This window comes from Chiloscyllium plagiosum, chromosome 13 (genome assembly GCF_004010195.1).
Source record: "Chiloscyllium plagiosum isolate BGI_BamShark_2017 chromosome 13, ASM401019v2, whole genome shotgun sequence".
Taxonomy (NCBI): domain Eukaryota; kingdom Metazoa; phylum Chordata; class Chondrichthyes; order Orectolobiformes; family Hemiscylliidae; genus Chiloscyllium; species Chiloscyllium plagiosum.
Genome location: NC_057722.1, coordinates 3,635,453 through 3,660,114, shown reverse-complemented (window position 1 = coordinate 3,660,114; position 24,662 = coordinate 3,635,453). Strand labels below are relative to the sequence as shown.

The 24,662-nt window shown below is 42.3% G+C and overlaps 1 protein-coding gene across 6 annotated transcripts in view; it reads right to left on the bottom strand.

Annotated features, from left to right (window-relative positions):
* Positions 1-5,971: 5,971 nt before the first annotated feature.
* LOC122555682 (solute carrier organic anion transporter family member 2A1-like) overlaps positions 5,972-24,662 on the bottom strand; it is a 112,449-nt gene continuing 93,758 nt past the window's right edge. For 4 of the 6 annotated variants that reach the window (XM_043701691.1, XM_043701693.1, XM_043701694.1 and 1 more), the window contains 3 exons: positions 19,459-19,623; positions 8,920-9,121; positions 5,972-6,170 (listed from right to left, as the gene is read on the bottom strand). In XM_043701691.1, coding sequence (XP_043557626.1) covers positions 5,987-6,170; positions 8,920-9,121; positions 19,459-19,623 — 551 coding nt within the window. In that variant the 3' untranslated portion in view covers positions 5,972-5,986. The remainder of the gene's footprint in view (positions 6,171-8,919; positions 9,122-19,458; positions 19,624-24,662) is intronic. The other 2 variants (XM_043701695.1, XM_043701692.1) reach the window with 1 other exon arrangement.

Below are 24,662 nucleotides of genomic sequence, written 5' to 3'. Positions count from 1 at the left end.
TCATGCCTCACAAATTTGTTAGAGTTCTTTGACCAAGTGACCAGGAAGGTTGATGACAACAGACGTATTCTATGTGGATTTCAGTAAGGGCTTTGATAAGGTTCCACATAGTAGGCTGCTCTGGAAGGTTAGATTACATGGAATCCATGGGGAGCCGGCAAATTGAATATACAATTGGCTTGATGGTAAGAAGCAGGGGGAAATAGTGGAAAGATGTTTGTCGGACTGGAGCCTGTGACTAGTGGAGTGCCTTAGGGATCAGTGCTGGGCTCATTGCTCTTTGTTGTCTATATCAATGATTTGGATGAGAATGTAAAGACATGATTAGTAAGTTTGCAGATGACAATACAATAGGCAGTATCGTGGACAGTGAGGAAGGTTATCAGAAATTGCAGCAGGAACCTGATCAGCTGGGGAAGTGGGTGGAGTAATGGCAAATGGAGATTAATAGTCAGTGTGAGGTCTTGCAATTTGGAAAGTCAAATCAAGAAAGGAGTTTCATGGTGAATGGTAGGGCCTTAAGGAGTGCAGTGGAACAGAGGGAGCTTGCAGTTTCGGTGCACGGTTCTCTGAAAGTGGAGTCACAGGTAGATAGGGCAGTGAAGAAGGCATTTGGTACACTGGCCTACATCAGTCAGGGCACTGAGTATAGAAGTTGGGGAGTTTTGTTACAGTTTCACAGGATGTTGGTGAGGCCACACTTGGAGTATTGTGTTCAGGTTTGGTCACCTTGCTATAGGAAGGATGTTGTTAAACTGAAAAGAATGCAGAAGACATTTACAAGGATATTGCCAGAAATCAATGCTCTAAGTTATAGGGAGAGATTGGTCAAACAAGGACTTTTTACTTTAGAATGTAGGAGACTGAGGAGGGATCTTATGGAGGTGCATAAGATCATGGGAGACATGGATAGGTTAATGCACTCAGTCTTTTTCCCAGGGTTGGGAATTGAATAAAAGGGAACCTGAGGGGCAAGTCTTTTCATCGATGTTAGTATGCATATGGAATGAGATGTCAGTAGAAGTTGTTGAGGCGGTACATTAATACTTAAAAGGCATTTGGGTAGATGCATAGATAGGAAAAGTTTAGAAGGATACGGACAAAGTGCAGGGAAATGTGGTTAGTATGAATGGACATTTTAGTCGGCATGGACTAGTTTGGGCCAAAGGGCTGGTCTCTGTGCCGTAGGACTCCATGACTGTATGAGGACAGTTCCATACCATCCATCATCCAATAGTGTGGCAGAAAGAACAGTCCAAATTTTGAAGGCACACTTAAAGAGACAGTCTACAGCTTCACTGGATAGCAAACTTTCCCGGTTCCGATTTGATTATAGGACCACCACTCATGCAGGAATAGTTCCAGCAGAGTTGCTAATGGGGAGAAGACTCCACACCAGGTTAAATCTGATTTAACCAGACCTACGGGGAGGGGTAGGGTGAAATGGCATCAGGAGTGCCACTGCGAGACACAAAACTCTGATAACAGAGAAAGCCAGTTTATTCAAGGGATGAAGTTTGGTGCACAAACCATAGGAATGTCCCTGCATGGGTAAGAGTTGATGGGTAAGAGTCAGTTCCAGTGACTTAGAAAGTTCTAGGTGTGACAGTTCTGAGGAAGCATGTGGATCACATGAAAATTGCAAACTCAAATGGTGCGAGAGCAAAACGTGCCCGGCTCCTCCATAGCCTTTCTGACTGTTCCAGGCCCCATTGGTTCTCCAACTCTCTCAAGCATTGACAATACCCCGGAATGTGAGATGGGAACAGAGGATGTCACTACCTTGATCATTTCAATTTTTTCCAAGATGCTCTGGGCGCAACAGGCAAGCTATTGTGCATTACACACTGCCTATATCAGAGGCAGAATTGGAGGTACCTGACACAATGTTAAAATGCCCTAAGTGGAGCTACAAAAAAAAAAGGCCTATGTCCCCAGACTCAGGATAGAAGATGCAGTGATTTGATAAGGTCAGCCAGGTGGATCTCATAGAATATGAGTTCCCTAATTAGGGCTGCTAATCCGGCCCAACCAGGGAGTGCTGGCTGACAGATAAGTTCAGCAGCATAGCATACTTCAACCCCACACTCCTGATCCTGTGCAGGGGTGTGTGGGCAGATGCTCATGGGTCTGCTCCTGGGCTTGGCCAGGCTGGCTAGAAACAGGTCCAGGAACAGCCTGTGGAGGGGATCATCTCTGCTGACTGCCTGCCTCTCTTCCGCAGTTATGTTCTATCTTGGTTATTCTTGGAGAGGGAGTACCCGGTGTTCACCAATGCTCTCAATGACTCTAGGGAGATCAGGGCAATGCTTGTTAATGTTTTGCTGGCTACATGAGCATTTTCATGGTGGTAGAAAATGCAGAATAATGTTCTTTAAGGGAATAAAAAACAGGAGTGTCAGACATCCTATTCATCCTGACAGGGCCGGTTCTGAGGGAACTGGCTCAGTGTCAAGGACTGTCCACGTATGAATAACGGGTGATTTGGTGATAGGATACCACCCTCTGTGGAGTTATTTCAGCTGCAGTTGCTGATTAACTGCATTTTGGAGCTGCAGCTGCAGGTGGAAAATCTGTGATGAGTGTTGTGGACATGTTCAGTGAGGTGGTCACACCAAAGGTAAAAACTGAACAGGGAGAAAAGGAAAGGACAAAGTGCAGGTAGAATAGAGAAAGGCAGGTGGAGTAGGAGATCCTGGTGATGATCGCTGTCTCCATCAGGTAAACTAATTTGGACAATGCTGGCGGGCCAACCTCTCAGGGGATAGCAATGGGAACCATTTCCATGTCACTATGGTTCATTCTGTGGTATAAGAGGGAAGGACTCAGAATAGAAAGGCTATAGTGATGAGGGATTCATTAGCAAGGGGATTAGACAAGTATTTCTGAGGCCTCAAAAGAAACTGTGAAATGGTACCAGGGTCAAGGAGTCTGCAGAGCATTCTACAGTGAGATGGTAAACAGTCAGTGGTCGTGGTACACATCAGTACCAACAATATGAGTATGAAATGGGGGATGAGGTCCCATAAGCTCAGTAGGGAAGCTAGGATGCAAATTAAGAAGTAGGAGTTCAAAAGTAGGATGAATACTTGGCTGAAGTTATGATATGGGGATTCAAATTCTTGGTAATTGGGAATGATTTCGGAAAAGGTGGGACCAGTACAAATCTAGATAGCATCTAAGCAGACCAGGAGGGTCTTCAAGAGGGTCTATTTCTTCGTACTGTCAGGGAGAAGATTAATCTAGAAAAGGAATAAAAATCTGAGGAGGGAGGAATGAGCATACAAACAAAAGAAGCAAAAATGGAAGGCAGAAAAAAAACAAGGATGAGAAAACAAATGGGCCCCTAATGCAAAATAAAGCTAAGATGACTAACAATGTTAAAAAGTTGAATCGAAAGGCATTGTGTCTTAATGCAGAGAACATTCACCATAAGGTAAATGGTGGCTCAGTGGTTAGCGCTGCTGTCTCACAACACCAGGCATCTGGGTTTGATTCCACCCGCAGGTAACTCTGTGTGGAGTTTGCATATTCTCCAAATGTCTATTTGAGTTTCGTCTGGGTGCTCTGGTTTTTTTCCTACAGTCCAAAGAGACGCAGGCTAGGTGGATTGGTCACGCTATATTGCCTATAGTGTCTAGGAATATGCAGGCTAGGTGAATTAGCCATTGTAAATACAGGATGATAGAGTAGTGAGTAGAGTCTTAGTGTGATACTGTTTGGAGGTTCGGTGTGGACTCAATGGGCTGAGTGGTTTGCTTCCACACTCTAGGGATTCTATGAATTAATAGCACAAATAGGTCAAAACAGTTATTACACTGTTGCAAATACAGAGGCATGGTTGAAGGGTAGACCAATGATTGGAACTGAACATCTAAGTGTATTCAACATTTAGGAAGGAGAGACTGAAAATGATGGGGGTGAAGTAGCATTGTGAGTAAAGGATAAATTAAGGCAATAGTGAGGAAGGATTTTGGCTTAGAAAATGAGAAAAGGAACAGCAAGGGACAGAAAACATTGGTGCACGTTGTTTGCAGACCCCCTAAACAGTAAGTAAGAAATGAAAAGGGATGTATACAATAATGGTACAGCTGTAATCAAGGGTGACTTAATTTACATATTGATTGGACAAACCAAGCTAGCAGTAATTTTGCAGAAAAGGATTTCCTCTGAGTATACATGATAGCCTTTTTTAGACCAACACATTGAACCAGAGAGCAAGGTGTCCTAGACTGGGTACTGTGCAAAGCAAACAGGTTAGTTAATAGTCTTGTTGTGCAGGGTCCACTGGGAAGAATAATCATAAATAATAGAGTTGTTCATTATATCAAAAATGATGGAGCTGAATCCGAAGCTGGAGCCCTGAATTTAAATAAAGGGAATTCTGAGGATATGAGGCTGGGTTTACAACAATGGATTGGGAAACCTTACAAAAAGGATTGGCAATGGCTAACATTTAAGGAATTTGGGTGGCATGGTGGCTCAGTGGTTAGCACTGCTGCCTCACAGCACCAGAGACCTGGGTTCGATTCCTGCCTCAGGCATCTGACTGTGTGGAGTTTGCACATTCTCTCAGTGTCTGTGTGGGTTTCCTCCGGGTACTCCGGTTTCCTCCCACACTCCAAAAATGTACAGGTTAGGTGAATTGGCCATGCTAAAATTGCCCGTAGTGTTAGGAGCAGGGGTAAATGTAGGGGAATGGGTCTGGGTGGGTTGCGCTTTGGCGGGTCGGTGTGGACTTGTTGGGCTGAACGGTCTGTTTCCACACTGTAAGTAATCTAATCTAAATTGCCCACTGTGATAGTCAGAGGGAAATGGGTCTGCGTGGCTTACTCTTCGCCTGGTCGGTGTGTATGGTTGGGCCAAAGGGCCTATTTCCACACTGTAGGGAATCTAATCTAATGTCTGGATGACTTGCAATAATTATTTATTCTATGTGGTGTCAAAATAAATGTCTCAAACATGACTCATTGAAGAAGTTAGGGATAATATTCAATCCAAAGTGGAGATATGAAAAAGTAGAAAGCTTGATGACTGGGACCAATTTATATTTCAACAAACAAGGACAAAAAAATGAAGAGATTAAGATATGAAGTGTAAGAATAAACTTATAGGGAATACAAAAACTGCTTGTGTAAGTACCTCTACAATTGTGCAAAGAGAAAAAAGGTAGTGAATACAAATATATAGCCAGGAATGAGAGAAATTATATTTGGACCAACGAAATGGTGGAAGAACTGAACATGTTTAGGTTCTGTCTTCATGAAAGATGGCAGAAGTGTTAGGGACGAAGGGTCTAATAAACAGAGAGGAATTGAAGATAAGTTTAACAAAATGTGCTACAGGAATGGAGTTAAACATTAACAAATTCCTGGGATTTGATTCACCTACATCCCAAAATACTAAAGAAAATAACCCTGGAAATACTGGATACATTGGCGATCATCTTCCAAAACTCTGGAGACTGTGAAGCAGTTTCTACAGAGTGAAGGTCGGCAAATGAGATCCGACTCGTTTAACAAAAAAGAGGGAAAGGAAAAACAAAACTACAAACCAGTTAGCCTACTGTCAGTAGCAGGGGAGAATGTTCGAGTATATTGTAAAAGACATGATAACAGAACATTTGGAAAGCATTTATGGGATTAGACAAAGTCAGCACAGGTACATGAAATGTAACTAATACAGTAGATAGAGGAAAACCAAAGGAAGTGGTGGATTTTGATTCATGTCAAAATGAAAACACACAGAATTGGGATAATATTGATCTAAAATTCATTGATAGACCAGAAATAGAGAGTGGGAATGAATGTGTCTTTTTCCAAGCAGCAGAACAAAAAATGGAGTACTGCAGGAATAAATGCTCAAAGCTTCAGCTATTCATGATATTTATAAATATCTTGGATGAGAGAGCCAAATGCAATATTTCAACATGTTGAGATGGACAGATAAATAACTTTATATAAAACAGAGGAAACAGACATTATTTTCAGTAAATCTCAGTAGCACTTACTATAATCATCCTTGTGGATTGATTGAAGAGAGAATAAGTACAACCAGCATGGCATGGTGAGATGTATTCTACAGCATCAACTCCACACACTGGGTTGTAGGTGTAATCAGAGCAGAAGCAATGAGCATTACAGTCAGCCTGGAGACTGAATGAAGAGGACCTGTCAAGACCCAGAAACACCACAAAAATATCAAACCAGCAGCTCATTTCAAATGAAACCGATTCTGATTTTACTGAATAACACAGACATTCCTAAGAACTATCCATAGGGAATATGTGGGACTGATATAAATAGATATTGGTATCCAAGAAGTGAATTGTTCTACAGCTAAACCGGAGGCTGTGAAACTCCTGATATATTCAGGCCTGCAGCTCAAAGACGACCAACCAAGCTCCTCACGCGGCTAAATTGAGAAATGTCTCCCTGCACCAACACTGTTACCCCCTCTCAACTCACCCAAAATACTGCTCAGCACTCCCCACTTTGAAATTGTTCACCTCGTCCCCTCCCTGCCCCTCTCCTCATCTCCTGACTCACCTTCTGGAATCCTATCTGGCTCATGAGAGAAGAATCCATATTGTCAGACAGTGGCAGGGATGGGTTAGGGAGATTGAGAATATTTTGGGATGAGAAGGAACAAGGGAAGCTGAAGACAGTCAAGTGGGGTGACAGCAAGGGAGGTGGGGGGATGTTGGGAATGGGTATCTTTTAAAATGGTAAGCGGTCAAGTTAAATGGTAATCTATGTTGGCCGCTTTTCCTGGGAACGGATCGTAAAATCTAGTGCTGGTGAATTCCCTGCATTATACACAAATTCATGACATATTCAATCTTGTGTAATTCATTTTCACAATAATTTAACCATCGAACTCCAATCAAAAGGTTTGATATGAAAAAAAAAAATGGATCGCAGGTCAGGATTAGAATCTGCAGGGTTCAATTGCAGTGGATGTGACACTTGGGCAATGTACCATCTACGACTGTACTTTTTAAAAATTCTTTAATGGGATGCAAGTATCACTGCTCATGTCCCATTCCTCTTTGAGAAGGGTGGGTCTGGGGATATCGTCTAACATCAAAATCCATGGAACTGGAAAAAAATATTGGGCTGGTTTGGGAACTGGCTGAGATAAAATAGAGACAATGGGCAAGTACTCTAATTGGCAGAATGTGACGAGGGGTGTCCCACAAAAATCTGTATGGAGGCCTTTGTTGCAGTAGATAATGATTCTTAAAGAGTTAATGCTGGAGATTACATTGATTTCTATCCAATCTGATGATATCAAACAGTCTTTGTTGAAAAATCAAGAGTCAGCTCAAGATTCTAATCTGGTCTGATATGTTATCTCTACTTCCTGATAGCTTAACAATTTATTTAATTAGTCAATACATTAAACTACACCATGTTGTTAAAGAAAGTGCCTCCTTTTATTAATCTCACCAGTGTTTGATCCTGTACCACTGTAAACCAAACAGACCTTTGGATCCAGTGCAGAAAGGAGGAATGCTGGCAGCACTCTACTCCACCCATTACCTAGTAGTGCTTAGTTCTCCAAGATGACAGAATAGAAAGCCAAATGTGCTGTGTGGGTGGAATTAGAGTTAGTGCAGTTGCATACAATCTCAAGCAAATTGATAAAGTGACTGGTCAAAACTGTGACAATGAATCTTCATGTGACGTAACATGTTTTGAACTTACAAAGGATGCAAATAAAGGATACAGTTCCTGTAATGTAAGTCAAAGAAATCTTGGGGGACTAATGACACAAATGATTAAATTTTATGTTAAAATACTGGACTATAAAGTCACCACAACCAGAATACAAAGGGGTAGAAGTCATGCTTCAGCTCCACAAAGCTCTGTTAGACCACAGCTGGAAATTGTGAGCAGTTCTGGGTACCTTGCTTTACAAATGATATATTGGTCTTGGAGGGAATGCAGTGTACCATGTGATTTAAAAACTTTCCTGTCTGATCTTTCCATTATTTGATGAATGCCAACATTGTCCCTCTCCAGAGTTCAAATTAAGTGATGGGTTTGAATAAATTCTTAATATTAAAAGTGAACATAGCAACATATTACCCTGTTTCGCTACTCCTCAAGACTATAAATTACCATGACATATTTGGAATACAAGGATTGCACTGGCTAAAGTTGGATTTCTTGGAAATTATCGGGATAAAGGGTAGAATAATCAAAGTTTTCAAGAGAAACAGTAGAGTAGAGAGAGGGAAAGAATTTCCATTGATTGAGGATTCTAGGACTAGGAAGCATATTTTAAAAAGTGAAACCAGACCTTTTAGGAGTGAAATTAGGAGATATATCTTGATATTAAAAAGGTACAAGTGTGGAATACTCTGTTCCATAAATGGCAATTGTTACTAGATTAAAACCTGAGACTTTTTACTCAAAGGTCCATTATGATCTTATGGAGTAGTGTGATGATGTTGTGGCTTTAAGAGGTTATTTTGTCCTTTTTTTTGTGAAAGGACGGCTTTAAGACAGAGCATTTGTGCACCATAATTGCAAACCTTATCAAATTGTTCTGCGGGATCTTGGGTTATTACCATGAATTTAGAGCCACAATCCTCCATGCAACAATATTTCTAGCCTCAGCTATTTAGATATGGGGGTGTTTCCTCAGAGATTGAGGCCTACTACACAGGAATAAAAGAGCAATAACCCTGGCTAACTCATGGACCATAAAAAAATGAGGTAAAATGATTAAAATGGCTTTCTCTGCCTACTGTGTGCCTTAGGTCTGGGCCAATCTCAAGAGACACAACAGATTGAGCATTGTTATGCCAGTGCAAATCAGAATTTCATAAGACTCACAAACAGAACAAGAGATTTGTTCCCATCATTTTCTATTATATTGACAGGGAATTACTCCCAAACATAGGATTACCTGTTGCCATCTTTACTGTAATTGATTCCAGCAATTTTCTGAGTTGAGCATCCCAAGAAAAACAGAGGAATGTTCAGAATAATGACCAGACTCAGAATGCTGGCTGAGCACCAGGGGATCTTCGCCAGGGAGAGATGGAAACGCTTCATAAAAAGCCCACCAAGGATCATTCCTACAGCAACAGCTGGAAGCATTATAGATCCTAAAGATAGAACAACAGAGAGTCATCAGTGAAATAAAAGCAAAAGCAAAGGTAATTTATTGCAGATTCTTGAGATTGGAAATCAAAACAGAAATTGCTGGAGAAACTCTGCAGGTTTGGCAGCACCTGTGGAGAGACAAACAACCTGTGGAGAGATGCTATACTCCAGCATTGAGTGGTGTGCATTGCACAGTCTGACACTTCATGTCCCAGTCAGTACAGTGGATCTGTGTAATTGCATTACCAGCCTAATGTTCAATGTTGTTGTTTCAAATACACCTAGTCAACGTTTCGGGCATAAGCCCTCCTTCAGGACTTCTTCGGGCTTTCTTCGGGCTTATGCCCGAAACGTCGATTCTCCTGCTCCTTGGATGCTGCCTGACCTGCTGCGCTTTTCCAGCAATACATTTTCAGCTCTGATCTTCAGCATCTGCAGTCCTCACTTACACCTAGTCAACGTCAGGGCAAGGTGGCTGCTGAACATGATTGGCACAGACTAGGAGTGATCCTAACATCTTGGGAACGTTTGACAGAACATAAGTAGTGTGCCGAGAGCACCAATCGTGTGAAGCACATCCTGAGTGTGATTTTCTGGGATTTTGGAGTACCATGGAAATTTGGTGCAAAGTACAAGAGTACTTTTAAAATTTTCTTTTGACTCATAGTTCGTATGGCCTTTTAATTGGATAAACTGAGGCCCAGGATTGGTGGCCCAGCACTAACCTGAAGTTACATCACAAGAAAATAAGTTCTTCAGTTGGTAATAGACGTTCATTCGAATATTGATTAAAGACGAACTAAAACGTACTAGGGGCAAGTACCAGTCAAAGAATAAGAAAAGTGGAGTATCTCTTTTTGATTAATTAATAAGAAAAATGAATTGGTAAAACCAAGTAAATTTAATTTTAAAACATGGCAGGTATGGTCAACCGAGCGGAATGTGTGACTGGACACATGTGGGAAATCTTGAATCCTACCAGCGTCCAAGATGACCACATATTCAGGAAGTGCGCCCAACTGTAGTACCTTGAGCTCTGTATTTTGGAGGTCAGGCAGTGGCTGGAGACACTGTCACACACATGTGACACTAAGTCACATGGATATTACATTTAGAAAGATGGTCACACTGGAGCTGAGGGACTGGAGGAAAGAAGGAAATGGGTGACCACCAGGCAGTCAAAGAGAATCAGGCAGGTAGGGCAGAAATCCCTTTTGTTCCACTTACAAATTGTTCTTTTCTATTTAAATTTGTCAAGGGCATTGATTCCTCAAGGGACTACAGTCAGAGCTAAGCTTTTGGGCCAGACAGCCTGACGGTACAGGAAATGGGGAGAAAGAAAAAAAGCAGGACCCATAGTAATAGAGGAATCCTTAGTAAAGAGATTAGACCCCATAGGGTGTAATCACGGTATCACCCATTGTGCCAAGGGCTGGCAAACACAGAAATACAAGAATATGACAGATGAATGCATTGCTCAAGAGCTGGTGCAGGAGGGAGGGATTTAGATTCCCTGATCCATTGGGACCATTTCTAGGGAAGGTGGGACCTCTGCAACTAGAATGGTCTGCATTTGTACCAGAATGGGACCAACATCCTTGTGGGTGGGTTTGTTAGTGCAGTTGGGAGGAATTGAAAGTAATTTAGCATAGGCAGGACTTAGAAAAGAAACCTAGGCAGAGGGAGTTCAGACATGTTGAGTCTCAAGAGAGTAAGGCAAGGCTGGATGGCCTCTCCATTAATGTTAGAAGTATTATAAGTAAGAAAGATGAGTTAAGGGCACGGATTGACATGTGGAATTGCAATATTGTTGCCATCACAGATGTGGTTGAGACAGGAACAAGACTGGTAACTCAATCCTAGGTATATGATTTGCAGGCAAGAAAGGGGATTGTGCAAAATTAAAGAGTCAGTCACTGGAGTAAGGTAGGACAATATCTTGAAAGGGTCATTAAATGAGGCTGTGTGGGTAGAGTTTAGGATTAAGAAGGGGAAAATCACACCCCTAAGCAGTCAGGGGCAATTGAGGAGCAGATGTGTAGACAATTCACTGAGGTGTATAAAAATAATAATAGGATTTTAACTTTCCCAACAATTATTAGGATAATCCTAGTATCGAGGGTTTAGAGGAGGTAGATTTCCTAAAACATATTCAGGAGACTTTTAAATCAACATAAAGATGGTCCAAAAGGAACAGTGCAGTGTTGGTCTTAATTCTGGGGAATGAAGCCAGACAGGTGGTCGAGCTAACAGTGGAGGAACATTTTAATGCTAGCGACCACGATACTCTACATGTTAAGTTTGTTATGGAAAAACAATGCCTCTTCTTCCTCGACTAGCTCAGGAAATTAGGCATATCCATAAGGATCCTCACCTATGTCTACAGACAGACATTTGAAAGCATACTGTCCTGGTATGGCGACTACTCTGCCCAGGATCGTAGGAAACTACAGAGGGTGATGTGCACAGCCCAGGCCAACACAGGAGCCAACCTTCCAACCATGGACTCAATTTACAAGGTTTTCTGCCACAGAGAGACTGCCACCATCATCAAAGACCTTGCATGCTCCAGTAATGATCTCCTACAACCTCTTCCATTAGGCAGAAGATACAGAAACCTGAACACATGCACCAGTAGGTTCAGGGGCATCTTCTTCCTGGCCATTTTACACTATTGAACAGACTGTCTAGCCTCAAATAATGCTGATCGTGCTAACATTGATACCCTGTGTAATTTTACCTCTATGCCTGTGTCTAAAACCTTTGTTCTGTAAATCCTTGCTTCTTATGATCTTGCTCATAAGCAAAGTTTTCTTTATTATACTTTGATTTATTTTTGTCACTTACACCAATGTAAAGGAGAAAAATGGTCTGCAGAAATGGGTTTTGGGTTGTGGGAAGGCAGATTTTATTAACATATAGTAGGATCTGGCCAAAGTCAACTGGGAACAGCTACTTGAGGGTAAATCTACAGTAGAACAGTCAGAGATGTACAAAAAGCAATTGAGACAGTACAGGCTAAACATATTCCCTTCATGGGGAAATGTAGGCACAACAAGCCCAATTAGTCATGGGTATCGAGGAATATTCAGGACTGAATGTAAAGGAGAGGAGAGGCTTTTAATGGGTGCAAAGGGTGAAAATCAATTAAGACCCTAGAGGATTATAAGAAACGCAGGGGGTACACAGGAAAGCAAGGGTATAGCAGGGGGTGGGTGGTGGAGGATGGCCATGAAAAATTGGTGGGCAAGATTAAGGAGAGTCCCACGACTGGGATCCATTAAGGATCAAGGGAGCAATCTAAGTGTGAAGCCAGAGGACATTGGTAGAGTGATAAATGGATACTTCACATCTGTCTTGACTCAGGAAGACAATATAGCTGTAGAATTCATGAAGTTTCTTGAACAGATTGATTAGAAGTGAGGGAAGTATTGGAGGAAATACTGATTTCACTCGTTCAGCTGGTCGCTGCTGAAACACAGAGTGATGTCACAGAAAAGCACTGGGCCAATTAATTGGTAAGGAATATGACTTTAGGGACTAATTTAAATAGCAGTAATTTCAGAAAAGCATATTATTATTAGTAGTAATATTGTTAAGAGACTTATTAACAGCACAAGTAAAAAGTCTGAGAATTTAAAGAAGACTACAGTTAAACTAAGGGGAACATCTAACATGACTGGACAGGGTAGATGCAGGGAGAATGTTCCCAGTGGTGGGTGCATCCAGAACCAGGGGTCGCAGTCTGAGGACTTGGGGTGGATCATTTAGGATGGAGATGAGGAGACATTTCTTCACTCAAAGACTGGTGAGCCACAGGAGGTAGTTGATGCCAAAATATTGAATGTATTCAAGATGTGGCTAGGTATAGCACGTGGGGTAAATGGGATCAAAGTTTATGGGGAGAACACAGGACTAGGCTATTGAGTTGGAAGATCAGTCATGATCGTGATGAATGGGGGAGCTCGAAGCGTCAAATGGCCTCCTCCTATACCTGTCTTCTATTTTCTAACTCTAAGATTAAGGCCGAAGGGCATCCTCGCCTCTCCCCATAGCCCAACATTAACCATAGTTAACCTACCATGTCTGCACACACATTACAAGGCAATTTCACATGGTCAATTCACCTAGCCTCCACATCTTTGAAGCATCTGGAGGAAACCCACATAGACAGGGAGAAAATGTGCAAACTCCCCACAGACAGTCACCTAAGACTGGAATCAAATCCTGATTCCTGTCGCTATGAGGCAGAAGTGCTAACCCCAGAGTGTTAAGTATCTAGATTATTAGCTGAGCTATGAGCAAATTGGCACAGAGATAAGAAAATTAGGGAACTAATCAAGTAGCTAAAGGAACTGTATGGGAAAGATGGTTCCATTTCATGGGGCACTGGCATTAGTATTGGAATAGGAAGGAACATTATCATTGTGGCAGACTTCACCTGAACTAATCTGTCTTGAGAGAAAGGCTAAATAGGATGGTCACAGGACTTTAAACTAGTAAATGAGAGGGGGATGTCAATACAGTTTCACAAACAAGTAACAGGAACGAAGCAGTCAGGAATCCTACCTAAAGTATGACAGGTAATGACAAAAGTGTATTGATTAAACAGAACAGAGAAATAATTAAAAGGTGAATAAAGCATCAGTGCTGAGAGTCAGGTTGCACTTTTGGTCCAAATAAGAGATCGACATACAAAGGCACTGAGTGTATGGAACAAATTAAATGAGCATTAACACGTAGATATATATCAGGCGAAAAGATTGACAGGATGAAAGTGGCAGGAGTATAGCAGATTAGAAACTGATTAGAAACAAAATCACTGCAATGATGAGGGGGCAATGAAATAAGGGGATTCAATGTAGACGATATATATAATGTAGACAATATATATATAACCGTGTATAGGCCCCTGGTATCATCTTTGAAGTGCTAAATTGTACAAATGTAGAAATTAGACAAATGTGTATCAAAGACAGGGTCATATTATTGGGGCATTTTAAATTTAACACAGTTTGAGAGAGGGAGGCAAACACCTGTCAGATAGCTGGAGTGTAATTTATTTGATGTGGTTTACATGGACTTCAGTAAGCCCATAAGGAAGGATGGTCCAAAAGAGCTCGTAAGATCCGAGGCAAGTTAGCAACTGGATCTAAATTTGGTTTGCAAAGAAGAGGCAAAGGGAAATGTTGGAGGGTTGTTTTGTGAATGGAAACATGTGAGCAGTGATGGTGTGGTGCTGGGACCCTTGCTGTTTGTTATGTATGTTAATGACTTAGATGTGAATGTACAAGGTATAATTAGTAAGTTTACAGATGACATGAAAATTGTTGGTGTCATTGATAGGAGGATGGCTTCAAGCTACAGCTGATATTGATCAGCTGGTAAACTGGGCAAAGCAATGTCTGATGGAGTTTAATCCTGATGAGTGTGAAGTGGTGCCTTTTGGGAGGTCTATTAAGGGAAGATATATACAATGAATACAATGAAAAGGGAGTACTAAGGAACAAAGAGACCTTGATGTATGAGTCCAAAGATAACTGAAGGTGAGCAGACAGGTAGTTAGGGTGGTGATGAAGGCATATGGGTAGCTTGCCTTCATTAGATGGAGCATAAAATATCAGAGCAAGGAAGTCTTTTATGACCTTATAAAACATTGGTCTTTTATGACTTTATAAAACTGTACACATAATGGAATACTGTGTACAGTTCTGGTTGCCACACTGGATGTGCTGGGCTTGTTTTACCATGGAGCACAGGTGCCTGAAGAGGGATCTGATTGAAGTGTACAAAATTATGACAGCCTTAGACTGGTTAGATTGTGAGAATCTATTCCTCATGGCAGACTTCTCTAAAACAAGAGGTACTAAGAATGTTTTGAAAAGATTTGTAGTTTGGGTTGTGGATGAGTTTGTACATTTGTTCGCTGAACTGGTGTGTTTGTCTGCAGATGTTTTGATGCTTCGCTAGGTGACATCACCTGTGCATCTCCTGGTGGTCTGTCCCACCTGGAATCTATGTGTCTCTGTTTCTCAGTACTTCGGTTGTATGTCTGAGTAGTTTGTAAATGTGGTCGAGTTCAGTGTGTTTATTTATTGTGTTCTGGTTGGAGTGCCAGACTTCAAGGAATTCTCTTGTGTGTCTCTGTTTTGCCTGTGCTAACATTATCTCAGTTGAATTTGTGTCCTTCATTGTCTGTGTGGTTGGAAATGAGAGAGCACTGGTTGTGTCTCGCAGTGGTGAGCTGATCTCTATGCACTCATGTAATCAGTTTTCTCCTTGTTTGTCCTAAGTAGTACTTTTCACAGTCCTTGCAGGATATTTTGTAGATAACTTTCGTCCTGTTGGATGTGAATACTGGATTTATAATCTTTGTGAGGAGCTGCTGAAAGATGTTAATTGGTTTGTTGGCCACGAAGATTCCTAGGGCTATGAGTAGATTAGATTAGAATAAATTCCCTTCAGTGCGGAAACAGGTCCTTCAGCCCAAAAGGTCCACACCGACCCTCTGAACACTAACCTACCCAGACCCATTTCCCTCTGACTAATGCATCTAACCCTGTGGGCAATTTAGCATGGCCAATTCACCTGACCGGCACATCTTTGGACTGTGGGAGGAAACCAAAACACCCAGAGGAAACCCACGGAGACACGGGGAGAATGTGCAAACTCCACACAGCCACCCGAGGCTGGAATCGAAACCTGGGTCCCTGGTGCTAATCGGGTAGTCATTTCCGATGTGTTTTTGATGTATGATATGGTCACTCTTGGATCAGATTATGTAATGTCTTCTTTGGATTTATTGTTTAAGTATCGGAGGCTAGTGCCATTTAAATCCCTTGAATAGGTGTTCCTGTTCTACGTTCTGGATTGCTGCAGTGTGTCCTTGCCTGTTTGAATAGTCATAGAATCAGAGTAATACAGCATGAAAACGGATCCTTTGGCCCAACCTGGTCCATGCTGACCATAGTGCCAACTCAATTTGTTCCAACTGCCCACAGTTTGTCCATTTCCCCATAAACGTTTCCCATCCCTGTATCTATCAAAATGGTTTTTTAAAATGTTGTTATTGTACCTGCGTCAACCACTTTCTCTGGCAGTCCAATCCATGTACACACTACTCTCTGCGTGAAGACATTGCCTCTCAGGTCCTTCTTAAATCTTTCCTCTCTCACCTTTAAACCTATGGCTCTCTAGTTTTCAATGCCCAATCCCCAGGAAAAATAACTATCTGCATTCATCCTATCAATGTCCCCTCATAATTTTATACACCTCAATAAGGTCACCCCTCATTTTCCTATGTTCCAAGGAACAAAGTCCCCTTGGCCAACCTTTCCCTATAACTCAAGCCTACTAGTCCTGGCAACAGCCTTTTTTGCACTCTTTCCAGTTTAACTGTCATTCATATAACAGGGTGACCAAAATACTCCAAGTGTGGCCTCACCAATGACTTGTACAATAGAGCATAACATCCCAACTCCTATACTCAGTGCCTCGACTGATGAAGGCCAGCATGCTAAATGCCTTCTTCACCACCCTGCCACCTGTTACACCGCTTTCAATGAATTATGTACTCCTACTCATAGGTCCCTCTGTTCCACAACACTCCTCAGGATCTTAGTACTTACTGAATAAATCTTATCTGGGTTTGACTTTCTTAAGTGCAACATCTCATATTTCTCTGCATTGAATGCCATTTGCCAGTCCTCAGCCCACTTTCCCAATTGACCAAGATCACTCTGTAATTTTTGATAACCTCCTTAATGCAGTTCTAATGCACTACGGTGGCACAGTGGTTAGCACTGCTGCCTCACAGCCCCAGAGACCCGGGTTCAATTCCAGCCTTGGGCAACTGTCTGTGTGGAGTTTGCACATCCTTCCTGTGTCTGTGTGGGTTTGCTCCAGTTTCCTCCCACAGTCTAAAAATGTGCAGGTTAGGTGAATTCGCCATGCTAAATCGCCCGTAGTGTGAGGGGAATGGGTCTGGGTGGGTTGCTCTTCAGAGGGTCAGTGTGGACTTGTTGGGCCGAAGAGCCAGTTTCCACGCTAAGTAATCTAATCTTTGTTTGTGGTTGCTGTTATAGTGTCACTTATCCTTGCAAGAAAGGGAGTCTGCTGTTCTTTTCCTCTTCTTGAGTGAATTTTATTCTGGTGAAGATGTTATTGATGTGGTGGTGAGTTTCTTCCAGTTGCGTACATTTAATGATGTCAAATATATCATGTACACACCAAATCTAGAGTTTGAGTTGGATGGTTGGGAGGGCTGTCTGTTCTAAGTTTTGCATTACTGCGTCTGCTATCAGTCCTGATATTGGGGAACCCATTGCTGTGCCATTGATTTGTCTGTATACTTATCCATTGAATGTAAAGCGAGTAGTGAGGTATAGATCTAGTAACTTTAGCATGCTGTTTTTGTTGATGCTGCTGGTCTCATGGAGTGTCTGAGTAACCATTTAATCCAATAATGTGGCAATGGTATTCTTGGCTAGGTTGATGTCTATAGGTGTAAAGAGCACTGTTTTTTGTCATTTAGATCAACAATTTTAAATCAAATATAGGAGGTATGGTTAGTAAGTTTATACATGATAGCAAAGTATAGTGGACAGTGAAGTAGGTTATCTCAGAGTATAATGGGACCTCGATCAGATGGACTGAAGGGCCAAAAAGTGGCAGATGGAGTTTAATTTAGACAAGTAGAGCCAGCACCAATCCTTTCAGCACCTCACTGGTCACAAGCCTCCAGTCCAAAAGTTAATCCTCCATCACCACCCTCTGTTTCCCAACTTCAAGCCAATTTTGTATCCAAATGGCTATTTCTCCCTCGATCCATGTGACCTAACCTTGCTAACCAATCTGCCATGTGGAGCCTTGTTGAACACTTTAATGAAATCCATACCGACACCATTCACTGCTTTGCCTTCATCAATCTTCTTTGTCACTCCTTCAAAAAGCTCCACATAGTTAGTAGTGAGACATGATTTCCCATGCATAAAGTCATGTTGACTATCCCTAATCAGGGAAGGGCTGAAAATGTGTTGCTGGAAAAGCGCAGCAGGTCAGGCAGCATCCAACGAACAGGAGAATCGACGTTTCAGGCATAAGCCCTTCTTCATATCCCTAATCAGTCCTTGCCTTTCCAAAGACGTGTAATCCTGTCCTTCTGAATCCCTCCAACAACCTACTCATCACTGATTTCTGGCTTATTGCTCTATAGTTCTGAATTTTCCTTATCACCATTCTTAAATAATAGCACCACATTAACCAACCTCTAGTTTTCCAGCATCTCACCCATGGCTATCAATAATGCTAGGGGGCCCAGCAATCACTTCCCTAGTACAGTTCTAAAAAATGTTCAGAAATGGAAGGATCTAGAACAGCAGGTGCATTGACTTTTTGAAGGTGACAGGATGTGATGACAGCAATTATGACCTTGGACTTTATAAATAGAGATCTTGAGGACAAAAGTGAGGAAGTTATGCTCATCCTTGATAAAGTCATGATTAGGTCCTAAGTCAACTATTGCATCCAGTTCTGGTCACCACACTTTCAGAGGAAGTGTGTAGGCTCTTAAAAGGATGTAGGTGAGATTTATCATAATGGCCCCAAGAATGAATAGTTTAGCAAAAATGTCAGGCTCAAGATGCTGGGATTGTTCTGCTTGGAGCAAATGAGAATAAGAGAATATTTGATCAAGATGTAAAGTGATCATGACAGGTAGGAGGTAGATTAAAGAAAAACTATTCCCAGTAGCTAAGAAATTGCAAGGGGTTAGGTGGGTGGGGGACAATATGAGAGGGCACCTTGCAAAACATTGAGTCTTGAGGCTGGTGAAGGTGGAATCAGAGAGAAAGAAATTGGATTTGTACTGAAGGAATTAAATCTGGAGCGCCAAAGGGCTCAAGTGGTGAGAGACTAGAAATGTTCTGTAAGAGGGCCAGCAAGGATTTGTTGGGCAGACTAGTCTCCTTTTGTGAAATAAATTATTCTGAATCCATATAGCCCTTCCTGCTATTGACAATAAATTAGGAAGGACAGTATATAGTGAAGGATGCTACAAAAAGACAATGGCTAATTTTGTGAGTGAATAAATTTTGACCAATATCATTCAACGCAGCATGTATGAGGCCATCCATGTTGTATCTACAAAAGGCCCACCAGGGAAATCTGAATCTGTGGAGGATTAAAGTGGTTCTGGAATTGATTTTAACTGGGCAGAATCTTCAAGGGCACGGGCAGCATTTGACAGTTAGTGACCCTAGTTAGTGTTGACAAATGTGTGGACAAACAACAATTAACATATACCAAATTAATAAATCATTGCTCATATAATTCCACTTACCTATGAGGAAATTTGCATAGGAAGCTGTTGTAGAGTACTGTTGTTCCAAGAATTTATTGAAGTATGTGGAGAGACCAGCAAGCATAGAAGAGAAACTGCACTGAGCTATCACAATAATGATAAACAATGGATTCAGCAGCAACCTGGCCAGCATTTTGGGAAACTCTGTAAGAACAGAGAATACACAAGTTAGAGATATTTTGTAGTAGAACATATAGGCTATTCAGACAGTGAATACCAAACACAGATTGGAGCAGAGACTGCAGAGATAAAACAATTAGAGATGAGAACATACAAACTGGAATGCAGCACAGAATGAAATAACAAATATGGTTCACAGAATATACAAAACAATGCCAGGAAGGTAAGCATTAAATTGAAACAAAACAGAAAATGACTTTGTGGGCGGCACGGTGGCACAGTGGTTAGCACTGCTGCCTCACAGCGCCTGAGACCCGGGTTCAATTCCCGCCTCAGGCGACTGACTGTGTGGAGTTTGCACGTTCTCCCCGTGTCTGCGTGGGTTTCCTCCGGGTGCTCCGGTTTCCTCCTACAGTCCAAAAGATGTGCAGGGTCAGGTGAATTGGCCATGCTAAATTGCCCGTAGTGTTAGGTAAGGGGTAAATGTAGGGGTATGGGTGGGTTTCGCTTCGGCGGGTCGGTGTGGACTTGTTGGGCCGAAGGGCCTGTTTCCACACTGTAATGTAATCTAATCTAAAATCTAAAAATAAATCCAGCTGTTTCAAAATTGAAATTGAAAAACAATACATAAAAGTTCATAGAAGTTTGAAGTTCTTTTTGATAAGTGGTTATTGATAATCATTGTTAACAGTGAGATTTTTGTTCACTAAAACATATTTTGAGGGGAAAAGCAGGTTTGTGTATTTTGGTCCCTAATTGTTGGAAAAATGTTAGAAGTAATACTGGCATGGTAGAGCAGCACAGTGCTTCAGTGGTTAACACTGCTGCCTCACAGCTCCAGGGATCCAGGCTCAATTCCAGCCTTTGGTAACTGTCTGTGTGGAGCTTGCGCATTCTCCCCATGTCTGCGTGGGTTTTCTCCAGGTACTCCAGTTTCCTCCCACAATCCAAAGATGTGCAGGCTAGGTGAATAGGATAATTGGGTGTTTTGCCGCTTGGTGAGCCGGGTGGTGCAGGGGTCAGTGTTGGGCCCACAACTGTTCATGATGTATAGAAATGATTTTGAAGAGGAGTAACATATCCAAAATTTGTTGATGACACTAAATTGAATGGAAAGGCAAACTGTGCAGAGGATATGGAGGTTCTGCAGAGAGATTTAGATAGGTTAAGTGAGTGGGCAATGGTCTGGCAGATGGAGTACAGTGTTGGTAAGTGTGACATTATCCACTTTGGAAGTAAAAATAGTAGGTCAGAGTATTATTTAAATGGTGAAAGATTGCAGCATGCTGTTTGCAGAGGGACTTAGGAGTGCTCATACATAAATCACTAAAAGTTGATTTGCAGGTGCAACAGGTAATCAGGAAGGCAAACGGAATATTGGCTTTCATTGCTAGAGGAATTGAATTGAAGAGCAGGGAGGTTCTGCTGCAATTGTACAAGATGTTGGTGAGGCTGCACCTGGAGTGTTGTGCGTAGTTCTGGTCTCCTTACTTGAGGAAGGATATACTGGTTTTGGAGGCAGTGCAGAGGAGGTTCATCGGGTTGATTCTTGAGAAGAGGGTGTTACCTAATGAGGAAATGTTGCGCTGCTTGGGACTGTATTCACTAGAATTTAGAAGAATGAGAGGAGATCTTAGAGAAACATATAAAATTATGAAAGGGATGGATAAGTTTGAGGCAGGCAAATTGTTTCCGCTGGTAGGTGACACTTCAACGAGGGGACATAGCCTCAACATTAGGGGGAGTAGACTTAGGACACAGATGAGGAGGAACTGCTTTTACCAGAGAGTAGTGAATCTATGGCTCAAACAAGAGCACCTTTATTGGTACATGGCTCTCATAAAATTGATTCTATTGTTGACTCTTCTCTTCAGCTCTGCAGCCTTCTCCTTAGTCAATATTATCCCCTCTTCTTAGCACTCCTTTTCTATTTTTTTTGTGATTAGATTCCCTACAGTGTGGAAATAGGCCCTCCGGCCCAACAAATCCACACCGACCCTCCAAAGAGTAACCCATCCAGACCCACTCCCTCTGACTAACATACCTAACACTACGGGCAATTTAGCACGGCCAATTCACCTGACCTGCACATCTTTGGATTGTGGAAGGAAACCCACATAGACACAGGAAGAATATGCAAACTCCACACAGTCACTCAAGGCTGGAATCGAACCTGGGACCCTGGTGCTGTGAGGCAGCAGTGCTAACCACTGAGCCACCGTGCTGTCACCAACAATTTACATGTCCTGAACAACTTGCATGCAGAAATATTTTTTATCTCATCCAGCTCTTGTTCAAGCCTGGACTCTATTACTGTCAGACTTCATATTTCCACATGGCAATCTGCACCTGTCACTCACCACATTCCATGCATCCACATACAGGTACAAGAACACTAATATAGATTTGATTACCTTTCCCTTTACATTGAACCCACCCAAGATATTAGCAATCCCTACCATTCCTTCCAGTATCTGTGCACCTTGGTATTTCTCTCTCATATTTTCTTCTGGATCCAACACCGCTATTCAGTTAGATTAAATCCTCCCCGATAGCACAGGCAAAACTGCCTGCAAGGAATTCAGTCCCAGCTCTGTCCAATCAGTACAGGTCACAGCCCTCTAAAGCTGTTCCCAATGTCTGAGAACAGGAGGGAAATGTCAGGTAACCACAAACCAGTCAGTCAGTCAGTCAGATATCAGTGTAGTGAAATTATTGGAAAATAAAATTGATCACGGCTAGTCAGCTCACATTTATTAGAGGGAGATCCTGCCTGGATAATTTAATTGTTTTTTTTGAAAAGGTGACTAAATATATTAGCAAAGGTAGTGCAGTTGATGTCATTTACATAGACTTCAGAAAGGCCTTTGACAAGGTGGTTACATGAAAGGCTGGTTGAAAAGACAAGAGCCCATAGGATCCAAGGCAAGTTGGCAAACTGTATTCAAAATAAGCCTACAAACTGGAGAAAAAGGGGGGTGATGGAGGGCTGTTTTAGTGATTGAAAGCCAGCAGTGGACCATAGGAATCAGTACTGGGACCCTAGCTGTTTGTTATCTCAATTAATGAATAAATGGTAGGTCCCTTGGGAGTACAGAGGAAAAAAGGGACCTTAGTGTACAAGTCAGTAGATCGCTGAAGGTGTCAGCACAAGTAGACAGCATGGCGAAGAAGGCAAGCAGGATGCTTGCATTCATTTGCCAGGATATAGGATATAGCAGCATAGAACTTCTGTACAACTTTATAAAATACTGTTGAGGCCAAGGTGGAATATTATGTGTAGTTCCGGTCACCACACTGGACAGGGTGCACAGGAGATTCATCAGGACGTTGCTTGGAATGGAAAGTCTCAGTTGTAATGAGAGTTGAAAAGTGTGACGCTAGAAAAGCACAGCATGTCAGGCAGCATCTGAGGAGCAGGAGATTCAATGTTTCAGGCATAAACCCTTAATCAGGAATGTGGGGGCTGGTAAAGGGGGCTGAGAGATAAATGGGAGGGTGGGGGTGGTGCCGGGGAGAAGGTAGAATTGTCCCTGTAGAGTGCTGATAGGGGTGGGCCAGTGATGGGATGATAGGGTCTGACTGTAGGTGGTGGGAATGATGGAGGATAATGCATTGTATCTGGACATTTAGTTGGGTAGAAGGTGCAGACTAGGTGGTGTGGGAGGGTTGATCTTTGTTGTGGTTGGAGGGGTAAGCTTCAAGAGTGGAGGTGTGGGAAATGGAGAAGATGTGCTAGAGAGCATGTTGACCACTTCGGAGAGAAAATTGTGGTCCTTGAAGTACGAGACCACCTGGGATGTCCTGGAGTGGAAATGTCCAGGTCATCCCAGATGGCCTCGAAATGTTCGCCTGCCTTGCTCTCCACGGATACTGTCTGACCTACTGTGATTTCCAGCAGTTTTTGTTTTCAGACTGGATAGGCTAGTTTTCTTTTCCCTGGAGCAGAGGAGGCTGATGTGTATCTGAATGAGGTAGACAAAATTATGAGGGGTGGACAGAATAGAAAGTGAGAATCTATGACATGTCCATGACCAGACACCATATGTTTAAGTGACGTGTAAGTGATTTTGAGGAGATTGTGAGAGAAAAAAAATTGCACCGGTAAAAATATGGAATATGCTACCTTAGAGGGTGGTGGGGGGGCAGGTACTCAACTTTTAAGAAATGTAGGGATGAGTACTTAAGATGCTAGGGCATAGTAATCTATGGAAAAGAGTGCAGGTAAATGGGACTAGAGTAGTTTGATGTTTGTTATTTGACACAGATATGAGGGCCAAAAGGCCAGCTTTATTGTGTAATCTAAACCCCTGAATCCTGCACCACGCTTCTAGCCTTGCATTCATCTGCTTTATTCACCTATTTCTGAAGTCACTTATACCTGACACTGGAAATAACTCCGATGTTACTATTCTTGATGTTCTGCTTTCTAAGGTCTCACCGACCCCTTAATGTCTGACTATAGGACTGTCCACTGCTTTACATTTGCCAATGGTACCGATATGGTCATGACTGCTAACTGGTCATCTAATCCCTTCAGGGTGCACTGCACCCTCTCTGTAACATCCCTGACCCGACTGCCAAGGGGACACCATCCTGAATTAATGCCGGCAGATGCAGAAATGATCATTTATTCCTACTATCAACAAATCTCCAATAAAATCCTAAGATCACAAAAAGTAGGAACGGGGTAGGCCATTTGGTCCTTTTAAGAGAGAGAGTACTGTAGATGCTGGAAATCAGCGTCAAGATTAGAGGGTGCTGGAAAAGCACAGCAGGTCAGGCAGCATCCGAGGAGCAGGAAAATTGATGTTTCGGGCTAAAGCCCTTCATCAGGAATGAGGCTGGGACCCTCGGGGATGAAGAGATAAATGGGAGGGGGTGAGGCTTGGGGGAAGGTACCTGAGAGTGCAATAGGTGGGTAAAGGTTGGGGTGAAGGTGATAGGTCGGAGATTAGATTAGATTACAGTGTGGAAACAGGCCCTTCGACCCAACAAGTCCACACCGACCCGCCGAAGCGAAACCCACCCATACCCCTACATTTACCCCTTACCTAACACTA